The sequence below is a fragment of the Oncorhynchus masou genome, chromosome 8, assembly GCF_036934945.1.
Source record: "Oncorhynchus masou masou isolate Uvic2021 chromosome 8, UVic_Omas_1.1, whole genome shotgun sequence".
Lineage (NCBI taxonomy): Eukaryota > Metazoa > Chordata > Actinopteri > Salmoniformes > Salmonidae > Oncorhynchus > Oncorhynchus masou.
The window spans coordinates 22,966,431-22,981,731 of record NC_088219.1 but is presented as its reverse complement, the minus strand read 5'-3'; the positions used below and the strand labels follow the sequence as shown (position 1 = coordinate 22,981,731).

At 46.6% G+C, this 15,301-nt stretch overlaps 1 protein-coding gene across 1 annotated transcript in view; it reads left to right on the top strand.

The window, feature by feature from the left end:
- The window catches only part of LOC135544402 (guanine nucleotide exchange factor VAV2-like), a 254,049-nt gene extending 239,750 nt beyond the window's left edge, over window positions 1–14,299 (top strand). The window contains 12 exon segments of the mRNA XM_064971977.1: window positions 5,289–5,377; window positions 5,577–5,590; window positions 5,792–5,813; window positions 6,138–6,265; window positions 6,411–6,482; window positions 6,579–6,643; window positions 8,235–8,351; window positions 10,118–10,205; window positions 10,315–10,441; window positions 11,325–11,408; window positions 11,850–12,004; window positions 12,249–14,299. Coding sequence (XP_064828049.1) covers window positions 5,289–5,377; window positions 5,577–5,590; window positions 5,792–5,813; window positions 6,138–6,265; window positions 6,411–6,482; window positions 6,579–6,643; window positions 8,235–8,351; window positions 10,118–10,205; window positions 10,315–10,441; window positions 11,325–11,408; window positions 11,850–12,004; window positions 12,249–12,296 — 1,009 coding nt within the window. The 3' untranslated portion in view covers window positions 12,297–14,299.
- Window positions 14,300–15,301: the final 1,002 nt, after the last annotated feature.

Here is a 15,301-nt window from a genome sequence, read left to right as displayed (position 1 = left end):
GCATCGCTCCCTGGATCTTGACGGCGGAGTGAAAAGGGTCCGGAGCCGCTGGGTCCATTCTTGGTCTGATTCTTCTGTTATGAACTTGAGTGAAGACCCAAACGCGGTTTTAACAGAAAACAGAGTTCTTTAATAAAAAACAGGAATGGCATAAATCCTCTTCCAACGTAGTTAATGGAACAAAAGAACGTAGTATAATGCAGGTTGCACCTGCCATGCAGACACCGACAGGACAGGACAAGGTTGAAGCAAACGAGACGACAGCTTGCTTCTGGCATCAAAAAACACAAACAAGAATCAGACACTGAAAGTAGCAGGAACAGAGAAAGAAATAGAGACCTAATCAGAGGGGGAAGAGAGAACAGGTGGGGAAAGAGAGAATGAGCTAGTTAGGAGAAATGTAGAACAGCTGAGGGATGAGAGACAGAGAAGGTAACCTAAAAAGACCAGCAGAGAGAGAGAATGAAGAGAAAGGACAGGAACAGACATAACAAGACATGACAGGTGAAGGTTCACCTTCCAACAGGACAACGACCCTAAGCACACAGCCAAGACAACAACGCAGGAGTGGCTTCGGGAATTCTCAGAATGTCCTTGCGTGGCCCAGCCAGAGCCCGGACTTGAACCCGATCAAACATCTCTGGAGAGACCTGAAAATAGCTGTGCAGCGACGCTCCCCATCCTAACTGACAGAGCTTGAGAGGATCTGCAGAGAACAATGGGAGAACCTCCCCAAATACAGGTGTGCCAAATTTGTAGCGTCATACCCAAGAAGACTTGAGGCTGTAATCACTGCCAAAGGTGCTTCAACAAAGTGCTGAGTAAAGTGTCTGAATACTTGTAAATGTACCTCAGTAACAATGACGCGAAGAAGAAGGCTGACGTTTTACGTGTCCCCAACCGATTGTGTTTTTTTGTTTGTTTGCGTTGTTTGTAACTTATGTTTTTACGTATTTTGTACATAATGTTGCTGCTACCGTCTCTTATGACTGAAAAGAGCTTCTGGACATCAGGACAGCGATTTCTCACCACAGAGTGGCAGAATCCTTTTTTTCCTTTAATGAGTCTGATGAGCCCGACTCGAATGATATACTGCTTTCTCGGGAACAGGCCCAGATCCCCGTGATTTGCGTGAAGAGGAGATGGAGAAAAAGGGGACAGAGGGCGGGCTGCCTTCTGAGAATTCGTAGGCGATCGAATAAACCCCCACTTCCTTCCATTCTGCTAGCAAACGTACATTCTTTGGAGAATAAAATTGATGACCTACGCGGAAGATTATACTACAAACCGGACATTAAAAATGGTAATATCTTATGCTTCACGGAGTCGTGACTGAACGACGACACTATCAACATACAGCTGGCTGGTTATACGCTGTACCGGCAGGATAGAACAGTGGCATCTGTTTAGACAAGGGGTGGCGGATTATGTATTTTTGTAAATAACAGCCGGTGCACAATATCTAAGGAAGTCTCGAGTTATTGCTCGACTGAGGTAGAGTATCTCATGATAAGCTGTAGACCACACTATCTACCTAGAGAGTTTTCATCTGTATTTTTCATAGCTGTTTACACTGACAGACTGAGGCTGGCACTAAAACAGCATTGATTTAGACAATGACTAACACCTGCCTCTGATTGAGAACCATATCAGGCCAAACATAGAAATAGACAAACCAGACACACAACATAGAATGCCCACCCAGCTCACGTCCTGACCAACACTAAAACAAGGAAAACACACAAGAACGATGGTCAGAACGTGACCGCACAACCCAAACCTATAGGGGAGGGTCTGGGTGGGCATCTGTCCGCGGTGGCGGCTCTGGCGCTGGACGTGGACCCCACTCCATAATTGTCTTAGTCCACCTCCTTAGCGTCCCTTGAGTGGCGACCCTCGCCGCTAACCTTGGTCTAGGGACCCTAACAACGGGCCCCACTGGACTGAGGGGCAGCTTGGGACTGAGGGGAAGCTCGGGACTGAGGGGAAGCTCAGGACTGAGGGGAAGCTCAGGGCTGAGAGGAAGCTCAGGGCTGAGAGGAAGCTCAGGCAGGTTGATGGATCTGGCAGATCCTGGCTGGCTCGTCGTTCTGGCAGAACCTAGCTGACTGGCAGTTCTGGCAGATCCTGGCTGACTGGCAGTTCTGGCAGATCCTGGCTGACTGGCAGTTCTGGCAGGTCCTGGCTGACTGGCAGATCCTGGCTGACTGGCAGTTCTGGCAGATGCTGGCTGACTGGCAGTTCCGGCAGATCCTGGATGACTGGCAGTTCCGGCAGAACCTGGCTGACTGGCGGTTCCGGCAGATCCTGGCTGACTGGTGGTTCTGGCAGATCCTGGCTGACTGGCAGTTCCGGCAGAACCTGGCTGACTGGCGGTTCCGGCAGATCCTGGCTGACTGGTGGTTCTGGCAGATCCTGGCTGACTGGCAGCTCTGGCAGATCCTGGCTGACTGACGGCTCTGGCAGATTCTGGTGCCTGGCAGATCCTGGCTGACTGGCAGTTCTGGCAGATCCTGGCTGAATGGCGGATCCTGGCTGAATGGCGGATCCTGGCGGATCTGACGGATACTGGCAGACTGGTGGCTTTGGCGGATCCTGGCTGACTGGCGGCTTCTGGCTGACTGGCGGCTCCTGGCAGACTGGCGGCTCCTTGCAGACTGGCGGCTCCTTGCAGACTGGCGGCGCTGGGCAGACTGGCGGCGCTGGGCAGACGGGTGGCTCAGGCGGCGCTGGGCAGACTGGCGACTCTGATGGCGCTGGGCAGACGGGTAGCTCAGGCGGCATTGGGCAGACGGGTAGCTCAGGCGGCGCTGGGCAGACTGGCGACTCTGATGGCGCTGGGCAGACGGGAAGCTCCGGCAACGCTGGACTGAGGAGCTCTGGCGCCTCTGGAATGAGGGGCTCTGGCGCCTCTGGACTGAGGGACGGGAGCTCTGACAGCGCCGGACAGGCGGGAGACTCCGGCTGCACTGGAGAGGAGGAAGGCTCTGGCAGCGCTGGACTGAGGATCTCTGGCGCCTCTGGAATGAGGGGCTCTGGCGCCTCTGGACTGAGGGGCGGGAGTTCTGGCAGCGCCCGGACAGGCGGGAGACATCCGGCTGCACTGGAGAGGAGGAAGGCTCTGGCAGCGCTGGACTGAGGAGCTCTGGCGCCTCTGGAATGAGGGGCGGGAGTTCTGGCAGCGCCGGACAGGCGGGAGACATCCGGCTGCACTGGAGAGGAGGAAGGCTCTAGCAGCGCTGGACAGGTGAGACGCACTATAGGCCTGATGTGTGGTGCCGGCACTGGTGGTACTGGGCCGAGGACACGCACCTCAGGGCGAGTGCGGGGAGGAGAAACAGGGAGTACTGGGCTCTGGACTGCCACCAGAGGGCTGGTGCGTGTAGGTGGCACTGGATAGACCGGACCGTGCAGGTACACTGGAGCTCTTGAGCATCGAGCCTGCCCAATCTTACCTGGCTCGATGCCCACTCTAGCCCGGCCGATAAGAGGAGCTGGTATGTACCGCACCGGGCTATGCACCCGCACTGGAGACACCGTGCGCTCCACAGCATAACACGGTGCCTGCCCGGTCTCTCTCGCTCTCCGGTAAGCACAGGAAGTTGGCGCAGGTCTCCTACCTGGCTTCGCCATACTCCCTGTGTGCCCCCCCAAGAAGTTTTTGGGGCTGACTCTCGGGCTTCCTACCGCGTCGCCGTGCTCGCTTCGCCAACCTCATTCTTCAGACGAAGAGGAGGAGGAACGCAGTTACAGTCATGGCTGACATCAACACCATTATCCCAGAAACCCTAGACCCACTCCAATTTGCATACCTCCCCAACAGATCCACAGATCATGCAATCTTTATTGCTCTCCACACTTTCCCATTTGGACAAAAGGAACACCTATGTGAGAATGCTATTCATTGACTACAGCTCAGCGTTCAACACCATTGTGCCCTCAAAGCTCATCAATAATTCAAAGGACCATGGGACTAAAGACCTTCCTCTGCAACTGGATCTTGGACTTCATAACAGGCCGTCCTCAGGTGGTAAGGGTAGGTAACAACACATCCGCCACGCTCATCCTCAACACAGGGGCCCCTCAAGGGTGCGTGCTCAGTCTCCTCCTGTACTCCCTGTTCACTCATGACTGCACGGCCAGTCACGACTCCAACACCATCATTAAGTTTGCCGATGACACAACAGTGGTGGGCCTGATCACTGACAGCAATGAAACAGCCTATAGGGAGGAGGTCAGAGACCTGGCCGTGTGGTGCCAGGATAACAACCTATCCCTCAACATGATCAAAACAAAGTACATAATTGTGGACTACAGGAAAAAGAAGACGGAGTACGCTCCCATTCTCTGGTTGCATCACTGCCTGGTATGGCAACTGCTCAGCCTCCTACCGCAAGGCACTACAGAGGGTAGTGCGAACGGCCCAGTACATCACTGGGGCCAAGCTTCCTGCCATCCTGGACCTCTATACTAAGCGGTGTCAGAGGAAAGCCCAAAAAATTGTCAAAGACTCTAGCCACCCTAGTCATAGACTGTTCTCTCTGCTACCACACGGCAAGCAGTACCAGAGCACCAAGTCTAGGTCCAAGAGGCTTCTTAACAGCTTCTACCCCCAAGCCATAAGTCTCCTGAACATCTAATCGAATGGCTACCCAGACTATTTGCTTTCCCCTCTTTTACACCACTACTACCTGTACTCTACCTGTACATATTACCTCAACTAACCGGTGCCCCCGCACATTGACTCTGTACCGGTACCCCACTGTATATAGTCTCGCTATTGTTATTTTACTGCTGCTCTTTAAATACTTGTTACTTTTATTCCTTATTCTTATCTATATTTTTTTGAACTACATTGTTGGTTCGGGGCTCAGAAGTAAGCATTCCACTGTAAGGTCTACTGTTGTTGTATTCGGCGCATGTGACTAATACAATTTGATTTGATTTGAAATGTGATATTTCAGTTTTTTATAACTTAGCGAAAATGTATAAAAACCTGTTTTTGCTTTATCTATATGGTGTATTGTGTGTAGATTGAAGAGGGGGAAAAGACAATGTAATCAATTTTAGAATAAGGCTGTAACAAAATGTTGGAAAAGTCAAGGGGTCTGAATACTTTCCAAATGCACAGCATCCCATATGATGCATGTTGCACAGCATATTCTATTTAGAGTGGTGTTTAGATAAAGACAGGTCCTAGCTGGTCAAGAATGATCCTGTGCATGATTGGCTTGTCAGTTTCTGTCTTTTCCTCACCCCTGACCCCCCCACACTGTCTGTGTCTCCAGGGGGATCTTCTACCAGGGGTACTACTGTTCCCGCTGTGGGACTGGAGCTCATAAAGAGTGTCTAGAGTGCATCACCATCTGCAAAATCAGTAGGTTTACTTTACACTCAACTCCAGTACTATACATTACAGTGGAACTACACAGGCATAAGAGTAACTCCATGTGAAGTGTTACTGACATGTCTCCCTCGATAGACTGTCCAATGGGACGTGAATAAATACTGAGTTGTAACATTTTGTTGACCGACTGCTCTTCCTCATCCTTTCTCTTTCTCTCTCATTTTCTCAGATCCACTCGACACGGTGAGTGTGTCCGTCCCCCCCCCCGTCCCCCGCTTCTTAGACATTCACCTTTCGAAAAATACAATCTAATGTATCATGAAGAAGTTCTCATATTGCTGTTTTTTTTTAAATGATTGATACATCTGTTTGGTTGTGTAGCATCATAACGCTGTGGAGATCCCTTATCTTGACCCTGTTATGTGTTGATCCTTCTTTTTTCAGGACCTTGGACTACCGTCATCAGGTAGGAATGCTGTGTATACAGGAATTCACATAGCACAGTGTAATGTTGCTCAGTCAGAAATCAAAACAATGTACAGCAGACTGCAATAAACATTGCTCTCAAGCTGTCAAACTAATTTGAAGTTGTTTGGAAGGTGGATTAGAGCTACAGTTCTCTGCTTCCATCTAGTGGAAGACTACAATGCAAGTGCTAATTGAGTAGACTAATACAAGCGATGGAAGTGTTGAGATGTATATGAAGAATTCTGTATAGTCTTCATAGCCCATTGGAAGAGTGTTTAGTTTATCTTACAGAATTTCATCTTGCATTTGATCCTGACTTCAGGCCCTAAGATGGTGGCAGTAAGGAACTATCATGGGACGCCTGTTCCTCCAGGGAAGACTCCACTCTCCTTCCAGACAGGGGACTTCATCGAGCTGCTGAAGGGGGAACCTGACACCACCTGGTGGGAGGTAAAATCACTCCCTCCCCCCCTATAAATAGTGACTATAGGTTATCACCGAACATACACATTCGGAGGAACATTCATATCATTATCCTATATCCATCCATAGCAGCAGAGTTGTTGTATATCAACACCTCGTGTCTCTCTCCCAGGGAAAGCTTATCCAAACCCAGAAGAGAGGCTTCTTTCCTAACAGCTGTGTAAAGCCTTGTTTGGACCCCAAGGTAAAATACCCCTCAAACATACACATTCATTCCCTCACTAATGATTTTACTCTATTTATGGACTCTCTAACGCTGATTTTGTTGTTGTCACCACAGCCTTTGTTCCAGTCCTTCCCCAGCCGGCAGCCCTCAAGGGAAACAGACTACTATGGATACCCCTGGTATGACCCTTTACCTTGGATACATCATACATGTTTCAAAAGTTTGGATGTCCTCATTTTGAAATGATGATTCAGTGTAGTTTGAAAGTACTATCTTCTTATTTCTCTGTAGTAAATAAATTGTATTACTGTGGTATTATGTTAGGACAGTGCATTACTATGTTAAGACAGAGCATTACTATGTTAGACAGTGTATTACTACATTAAGACAGTGTATTACTTTGTTAGACAGTAATACACTGTCTTAACAAATTAATATACTATGTTAAGACAGTGTATTACTATGTTAAGACAGGATATTACTATGTTAAAACAGGATATTACTATGCTTGGACGGTGTATTACTATGCTTGGACGGTGTATTACTATGCTAGGACAGTGTATTATTATGTTAGGACTGTGTATTATTATGCTTGGACGGTGTATTACTATGCGGTGTATTACTATGCTAGGACGGTGTATTACTATGCTTGGACGATGTATTTATGCTATGTATTACTATGCTAGGACGGTGTATTATGCCTATGCTATGCCTGGACGGTGTATTACTATGCTTGGACGGTGTATTGCTATGCGGTGTATTACTATGCTAGGACGGTGTATTACTATGCCAATGTATTACTAGGACGGTGGATTACTATGCTTGGACGGTGTATTACTATGCTAGGACGGTGTATTACTATGCTTGGACGGTGTATTACTATGCTAGGACGGTGTATTACTATGCTAGGACGGTGTATTACTATGCTAGGACGGTGGATTACTATGCTTGGACGGTGTATTACTATGCTAGGACGGTGTATTACTATGCTAGGACGGTGTATTACTATGCTTGGACGGTGTATTACTATGCTAGGACGGTGTATTACTATGCTACGGTGTATTACTATCTTGGACGGTGTATCACTATGCTAGGACGGTGTATTACTATGCTTGGACGGTGTATTACTATGCTAGGACGGTGTATCACTATGCTTGGACGGTGTATCACTATGCTAGGACGATGTATTACTATGCTAGGACGGTGTATTACTATGCTTGGACAGTGTATCACTATGCTAGGACGGTGTATTACTATGCTTGGACGGTGTATTACTATGCTAGGACAGTGTATTACTATGCTAGGACGGTGTATTACTATGCTTGGACGGTGTATTACTATGCTAGGACGGTGTATTACTATGCTTGGACGGTGTATTACTATGCTAGGACGGTGTATTACTATGCTAGGACGGTGTATTACTATGCTAGGACGGTGTATTACTATGCTAGGACGGTGTATTACTATGCCTGGACGGTGTATTACTATGCTAGGACGGTGTATTACTATGCTAGGACGGTGTATTACTATGCCTGGACGGTGTATTACTATGCCTGGACGGTGTATTACTATGCTAGGACGGTGTATTACTATGCTTGGACGGTGTATCACTATGCTTGGACGGTGTATCACTATGCTAGGACGGTGTATTACTATGCTAGGATGGTGTATTACTATGCTAGGACTGTGTATTACTATGCTAGGACGGTGTATTACTATGTGTATCTGTAGTCCTTCAAGGACCTGTGTTCCCCCTCAATGTCCCGTCAGGTTTGCTGGCAACATGGAGCGGACACAGGCTGACAACCTGTTGAAGTCCCACAGCAGTGGAACATACCTGATCAGAGAGAGGACTGCTGAGGCAGAGAGGTTCGCCATCAGCATCAAGTGAGTGTTGTTTACCATTTGCCTTAAGAAAGGTAAATAACAGGAGTTTTCTCTGTATCTCTAACACTACCAAACCTCCATTCCTTTGCGTACTTTATAGTGCAAGTCACTTTATTGAATGACTCAATCTTTGTAGTGTACAGTCGTGGCCAAAATGTTTTGAGAATGACACAAATATTAATTTTCACAAAGTCTGCTGCTTCAGTGTCTTTAGATATTTATTTTTTTGTCAGATGTTACAATGGAATACTGAGGTATAATTACAAGCATTTCATAAGTGTCAAAGGCTTCTATTGACAATTACATGAAGTTGATGCAAAGAGTCAATATTTGCAGTGTTGACCGTTCTTTTTCAAGACCTCTGTAATCCGCCCTGGCATGCTGTCAATTAACTTCTGGTTTCACATCCTGACAGATGGCAGCCCATTCTTGCATAATCAATGCTTGGAGTTTGTCAGAATTTGAGGGATTTTGTTTGTCTACCCGCCTCTTGAGGATTGACCACAAGTTCTCAATGGGATTAAGGTCTGGGGAGTTTCCTTGTCATGGACCCACAATATCAATGTTTTGTTCCCCGAGACACTTAGTTATCACTTTTGCCCTATGGCAATGTGCTGGAAAAGGCATTGTTCATCACCAAACTTCCTGGATGGTTGGGAGAAGTTGCTCTCAGAGGATGTGTTGGTACCATTATTTATTCATGGCTGTGTTCTCAGGCAAAATTGTTAGTGAGCCCACTCCCTTGGCTGAGAAGCAACCCCACACATGAATGGTCTCGGGATGCTTTACTGTTGGCATGACACAGGACTGATGGTAGCGCTCACCTTGTCTTCTCCAGACAAGTTTTTTTCAGGATGCCCCAAACAATCGGAACAGGGATTCATCAGAGATAATGCCTTTACCCCAGTCCTCAACAGTCCAATCCCTGTACCTTTTGCAGAATATCAGTCTGTCCCTGATGTTTTTCCTGGAGAGAAGTGGCTTCTTTGCTGCCCTTCTTGAAACCAGGCCATCCTCCAAAAGTCTTTGCCTCACTGTGCGTGCAGATGCACTCACACCTGCCTGCTGCCATTCCTCAGCAAGCTCTGTACTGGTGGTGCCCCGATCCCGCAGCTGAATCAACTTTAGGAGATGGTCCTGGCACTTGCTGGACTTTCTTGGGCGCCCTGAAGCCTTCTTCACAACAATTGACCCGCTCTCCTTGAAGTTCCGATAAATGGTTGATTTAGGTGCAATCTTACTGGCAGCAATATCCTTGCCTGTGAAGCCCTTTTTTTGCAAAGCAATGATGACGGCACGTGTTTCATTGCAGGTAACCATGATTGACAGAGGAAGCACAATGATTCCAAGCACCACCCTCCTTTTGAAGCTTCCAGTCTGTTATACAAACTCAATCAGCATGACAGAGTGATCTCCAGCCTTGTCCTCGTCAACACTCACACCTGTGTTAACGAGAGAATCACTGACATGATGTCAGCTGGTCCTTTTGTGGCAGGGCTGAAATGCAGTGGAAATGTTTTGGGGGGAATCAGTTAATTTGCATGGCAAAGAAGGACTTTGCAATTAATTGCAATTCATCTGGTCACTCAATCATACAAACTGAGGCAGCAGACTTTGTGAAAGTTAATATTTGTGTCATTCTCAATACTTTTGGCCACGACTGTACATTGTCAGGAAGTTGTCATCCAGTTTGGGATGCCTTTAGAGGTAGCGTTCCCTATCTTGTGATTCCTTTCTAGTCACTGCAGTACTTTTGTTTCCAACAGGTTCAATGAGGAAGTGAAGCACATTAAAGTCATTGAGAAAGACAGCTGGATCCACATCACTGAGGCTAAGAAGTTTGAGAGTCTACTGGTAATATAGCTTTTGTCAATCAGTCACATAATGTCCCCTTACTACTTCTAATGCTTATATGATTAATGAAGGACCCTATTGCTTCTTCCTATTGTGTTTTGTCTGACAGGAGTTGGTGGAGTACTATCAGTCTCATTCGCTGAAGGAGAGTTTCAAGCTGCTGGACACGACTTTACGATATCCCTACAAATCTAAAGAACGGGGGCCGGCGTCGCGTTCCAGCACCCGCTCTCCAGGTGAGCCCATCCCTGGTGAGCCTTCTTCCTCCCTCTTCCTCTACTCTCTGACAATACAGACATCCCTATTCAGAGTTAGTGCATGCATTCTTACAGAGTGTGCAGGGCTAAGGGCACAGAATTAACTGACAGGTACAGGCTGCCGGTTTGTTTCTCCTCCCGCCCCTCTCCTCCCAGAACAGGAGACACCAAGCCAGGCCAGTCATCCTGCAGGGCTCGGTCCCTCCCAGAGTCACCACTTCCCCTGACCTAACCAACCCGCCAAAGAGAGAGTGAAGGGGGAAGGCTGGGCTGGGGCTCCTGGCAGCTGTCTCAGGCCCTGAGCTGGCTGGCTGGCCAGCTGAATAGGCTCTGTTGAACACTCTCCATCATTAGATGTGTAATAAATGATTTGGCTCTGCTCTCTGCTCTGGCCAGCCTCCCACATAGTATTTCTCCCTCTCCAGCCAGGTCCATCTGGCACAAGCAACACATTTTTCTCCCTCCATTTTTCTGGTCAGTGTGTGGAAATGGATGGAGAGATGAATGGGAGCGTGTATGTGTGTGTGTGTGTGTGTGTGTGTGTGGTTTAGAGGTGTTGGAAGGGGTGTGCTTCAGGGCAGAGGATAGGGGCTGGCTGGCCAGGAGCAGGATTTAGCGCCTCTGGTGTCTTGGACATTTGTCAAGGTTGTTTTTTTTTGTGTGTGAGGCATGGGTATAAAATGGAGTATTGTTTTTCTCCCTCTTGATTTAGACTATTTTTTTCCCATGGGGACTATCTGTCCAAAGCCCGGTGTGTTAGCTGGCCAGAGATCAAGGTGGCCATTGCACGCTCCCTAATGAATTTCCTTTCTCTCTCTCTTTCTCTCTTTCTTGTTCTCTCTTCCACTGCCTGTCTCAGCAGCCATTGGCGCTTCCTACAACTTCTCCTTCCTCAGTCCTCAGGGTCTAAACTTCTCCTCTCAGAGCTCAGCCCCCTTCTGGTCAGGTACTCTCTCCTCCCTTTTCTTCAGCTCTTGTTCTTCTTCCCTCTTCCCTCTAGCAAGCCACCTCTCCTCTCGTTTCACATCCCTTTTCATCCCGTACTCTTTCATAGCTGCTGTCATAGGTTCTCATCTCTGTTGTCATGTGTCATCACTGTGCATTACATTGTTTGGAGCATATAGGATGTGCGACTTTATCTTTATGTGTCATCACATCATTGAGTAGAGCATTGAATGAACTGGTTTCTTGAGAATGTCAAATTGAAGGAAGGTGCAGAATCCATCTCCTCTGTATCACTCCTGCACCATCCTCTCCTCCAACCCTAATCTCCACTACTGTCTGTTAATGTTGTGCACTCTCCCACAATCTTTATCTGTGGGCCACCAATGTGTCTGGTCTCTCTGCACTGTTATCCCACGGACTCACTCTGATGTCATTGCTGCAGTATTCACGCCGAGGGTGGTCAGCACAGCGGTGGCCAGGTACAACTTTGCAGCACGGGACATGAGAGAGCTGTCTCTCAGAGAAGGGGACATCGTCAAGATCTACAGCAAGATTGGAGGAGACCAGGGGTGGTGGAAGGGAGAGGCCAATGACAGGGTGAGAGAGAACGAATATTGGAGGGGCTTAAGAGATGTTATTCATGATATTACAATGTTCTTACTATATCAATTGCTGTGTAATTACACAGGTATGAGAGAGTCTTAATATACAGGGTTTCCGCAAAGTGAAGTCTACAATGTTTTCTAATCTAGCATTTGCCTCACTGAAATCTAGAAGGCTTTTCTTTAGGCTACAGCATTAGATTTTTGCCAAGTTTCTGATCTCATTGTTGACATTTCAGATTGGCTGGTTTCCCTCAACGTACGTTGACGAAGAAGGAGTTCAGTGAGGCTCTGATGTCACCACGGCCCCAGTCCAATCACATCAAACCTCGCTCCACAGTCCTCAAGAGAGGACTAGTTGGTTTCCAGGGAAACACCATGTGGAATACTTTTAGCTGGATACTGATTTTGCAGTGAACAACGTTTCTACTCCGGTTTTCTTCCTACTTGTATGCATCGGCTTTGCTTATGTTTTTTTTTTTGTAAGATCTTGTCCTGTTTGATCTCTGTGAGGAAGTCTGTCTGCCTCTTGTTGTTCTGAAGAGGCTGACATGGACTGTGAAAAATTGTAGAGAGGCCCAACATACAGTACATACAGATACTGGGAACCTATAGTTTTATTACATAGATAGACTCCTCCTTTGTTGCAGGTCTATGGGAGGGGCTAATATAATGTATAGATAATTTATTTAACAGAGATCCTAACAATTATTGTGTGTTGTTGAGATTAGCAACACAGCAGACAAAAAGGAAAAGAACAAGACACATGTTTGTGTCTTTTTGCTGGAAGATTTTGCCTTAGTTGTCATGGCGATGCCTTGAAGGCTTACAGGAGAGAGGGAAGGAGAAATGGCCTTGCACACACACACACACACACACACACACACACACACACACACACACACACACACACACACACACACACACACACACACACACACACACACTTGCCCTTGCCTTTGAAGTGTGGTCAATGCTCACAGGATTCGCCAGCTTTCAGTCGAGCTCTACCCAACCATCCTCTACTACAGAGTGGACTATGGATGGAGAAGAAGAGAGAAGGGGGTGATGGACCATTTGGGATTGCTCCAGTCATCAACACTCTATGTGACTGGTGCAAGAAGGGAGTTAGTTCATGAATTCGTCCCATCTTGCCGACTGAAGATAGACAGTGGCCCTCAGAAACATTGCACTGGAGTCGGGGAATTAACGGTTCCTGTCGCAGCCCAAAAACACAGCGACCCACTGAAAGGTGTAATGTTAGGTAGAATGGGTGTACAGATAGAAGGTTCACATCGGTCTCAGCACTTTACGTCTGTGGGATCTCCTCACAATCAACAGGATGCAAAAAGGGAAACTTTAAGTCAGTCCACTTAATGCACTGAAAATCTATCATGGTGTTCAATGTTTTTGTTGTTTTTATTTTGTTTTAGTTTGAACAAGACCACATTTACCTGCTGGAAACTGGACCAACCAGAATGATTTTAAAGCCAAATGCAACCTCTTTTTATTAATGTCCGCATGAACTTTAACCTAGATATTTGTATTATCAGTTTGTTTGTACCTTGCCTTATTTTACAAATGGACACATGGTACTGGGACTTTTGCAAGTTTACAATTTTAATCCAATTCTGTTGCTTTGGTGACTGGCGAAATAATATGGCAGCTCCATGAATTACGCAGAATCCAAAAGTCAACATCATACGATGATGATCTACCTGAGCATAATATGAAGGTGTCACAATATGGACATATTGTATGCAGTCATACATTTTCTAGCTCCAAGGGAAAACAGTGCAGCTCCACTGGATCATTGACTGAATGACCACATCCATGTAATTAGAAGATAGAGATACAGATGGCTGCCATATTCTCTGGTCCCATCCCAGATCAGTTGCCAAGGCTACCCACAATAATCTACTGACCAGAAGGATTCAAGCAATGATGTTGGCTGACAAACTAAAACTGATGTGGTGGAAGAGGGAAAGAGTTTCTGACCATATGTGACTGTGTTCATTCCAAAGGCCCACTGCTCCCAAATACAACTCCTGCCATCTAGGATTGAAGGAGTTCATTTTGAGGGGAGTACTTGTAGGCTAGGGGGGAGGGGGGGGGGATTACTTAGTCACTGTTTGTGTAGTGGAGAAACCCCATTGCATGTGGTAATAGATGTTTCATCTCCTGTCAGTACATCTTCAAAAAATGACTTAATCGTGTACATTTTTTGAACTGTCGAGTATTTCCAAAATGAGGTCTATCATGAAATAAATATTTCTCTTTTTTGCCTAAATTTGATGTTTCTGTTTTATGAGCTAAATAATCTTTTATTGTTATTTTTTTTTTTTAAACAAAGCCTTATCAAATACCTAATACAGTACCTAATATGTCCAGATGTCATTTGGAACTTTGAGAAGTCAGAGGGAAATGCGATGGCTTATAGGCGCCATCTTGTGGACGTCTGATGACACAACAACATGAGGAGCAGCTGTTAGCATATTGAACGTGAGAATACAACATCTGGGCTGGCTACGCATAACTAGTTTGCCCCACTTCTTCAGGTGGTAAGTCTGTACACTGTTTCACATGGCCTATTTAATGACCTTGGATGACGAATGAAGTCGTTTTTTTTACACTCCCTTGTAATGCAGTGTGTGTGTCACTTAGTAGCTTCGATGACTGATTACAGAGTAGGGACATTTATGTGTGCCACATGGCACACATAGTAAAGTGCTGCTTTAAGGACAAAATGTTCAAGTATTAAACTAGTGGACATTTCCAGAAAATGACGACCTTAATAACACAGTTACAAACTGATTTCAGACTTCAGAACTCTGATAGGTTGATATCCTGATGCATGCAGTGCACAGTAAAGGATATCATCACTGACGACAGTCAGTGACTGACTGACTGACTAACGACATTGAGTGAGTGACTGACTGGCTGACGACATTGAGTGAGTGACTGACTGGTGACTGAGTGAATGACTGACTGAGTGAGTACCTACTTCAAATGAAATCCGAAGTTCCCTGAACATTGTGAAACAATAAGACATCCCCTTATTTTGGCTGGGCACTTTAGTACATTTCGGCAGTTACGCCTTCAGAATTGATTCTGCACCTCTCGTTCCCCATAGAGTTGGTCACCTCACACAAGCCCTCAGACTGATTGCTGATCAACAACTCCCCCGTCACACTGTCTGATGGATCACAAGGTTTGAAGATCAGCAATGAACAGATACATTTTTCACTGCATGTCCAGTCAGTTTAGATACATTTCTATAAATATGAGCTCT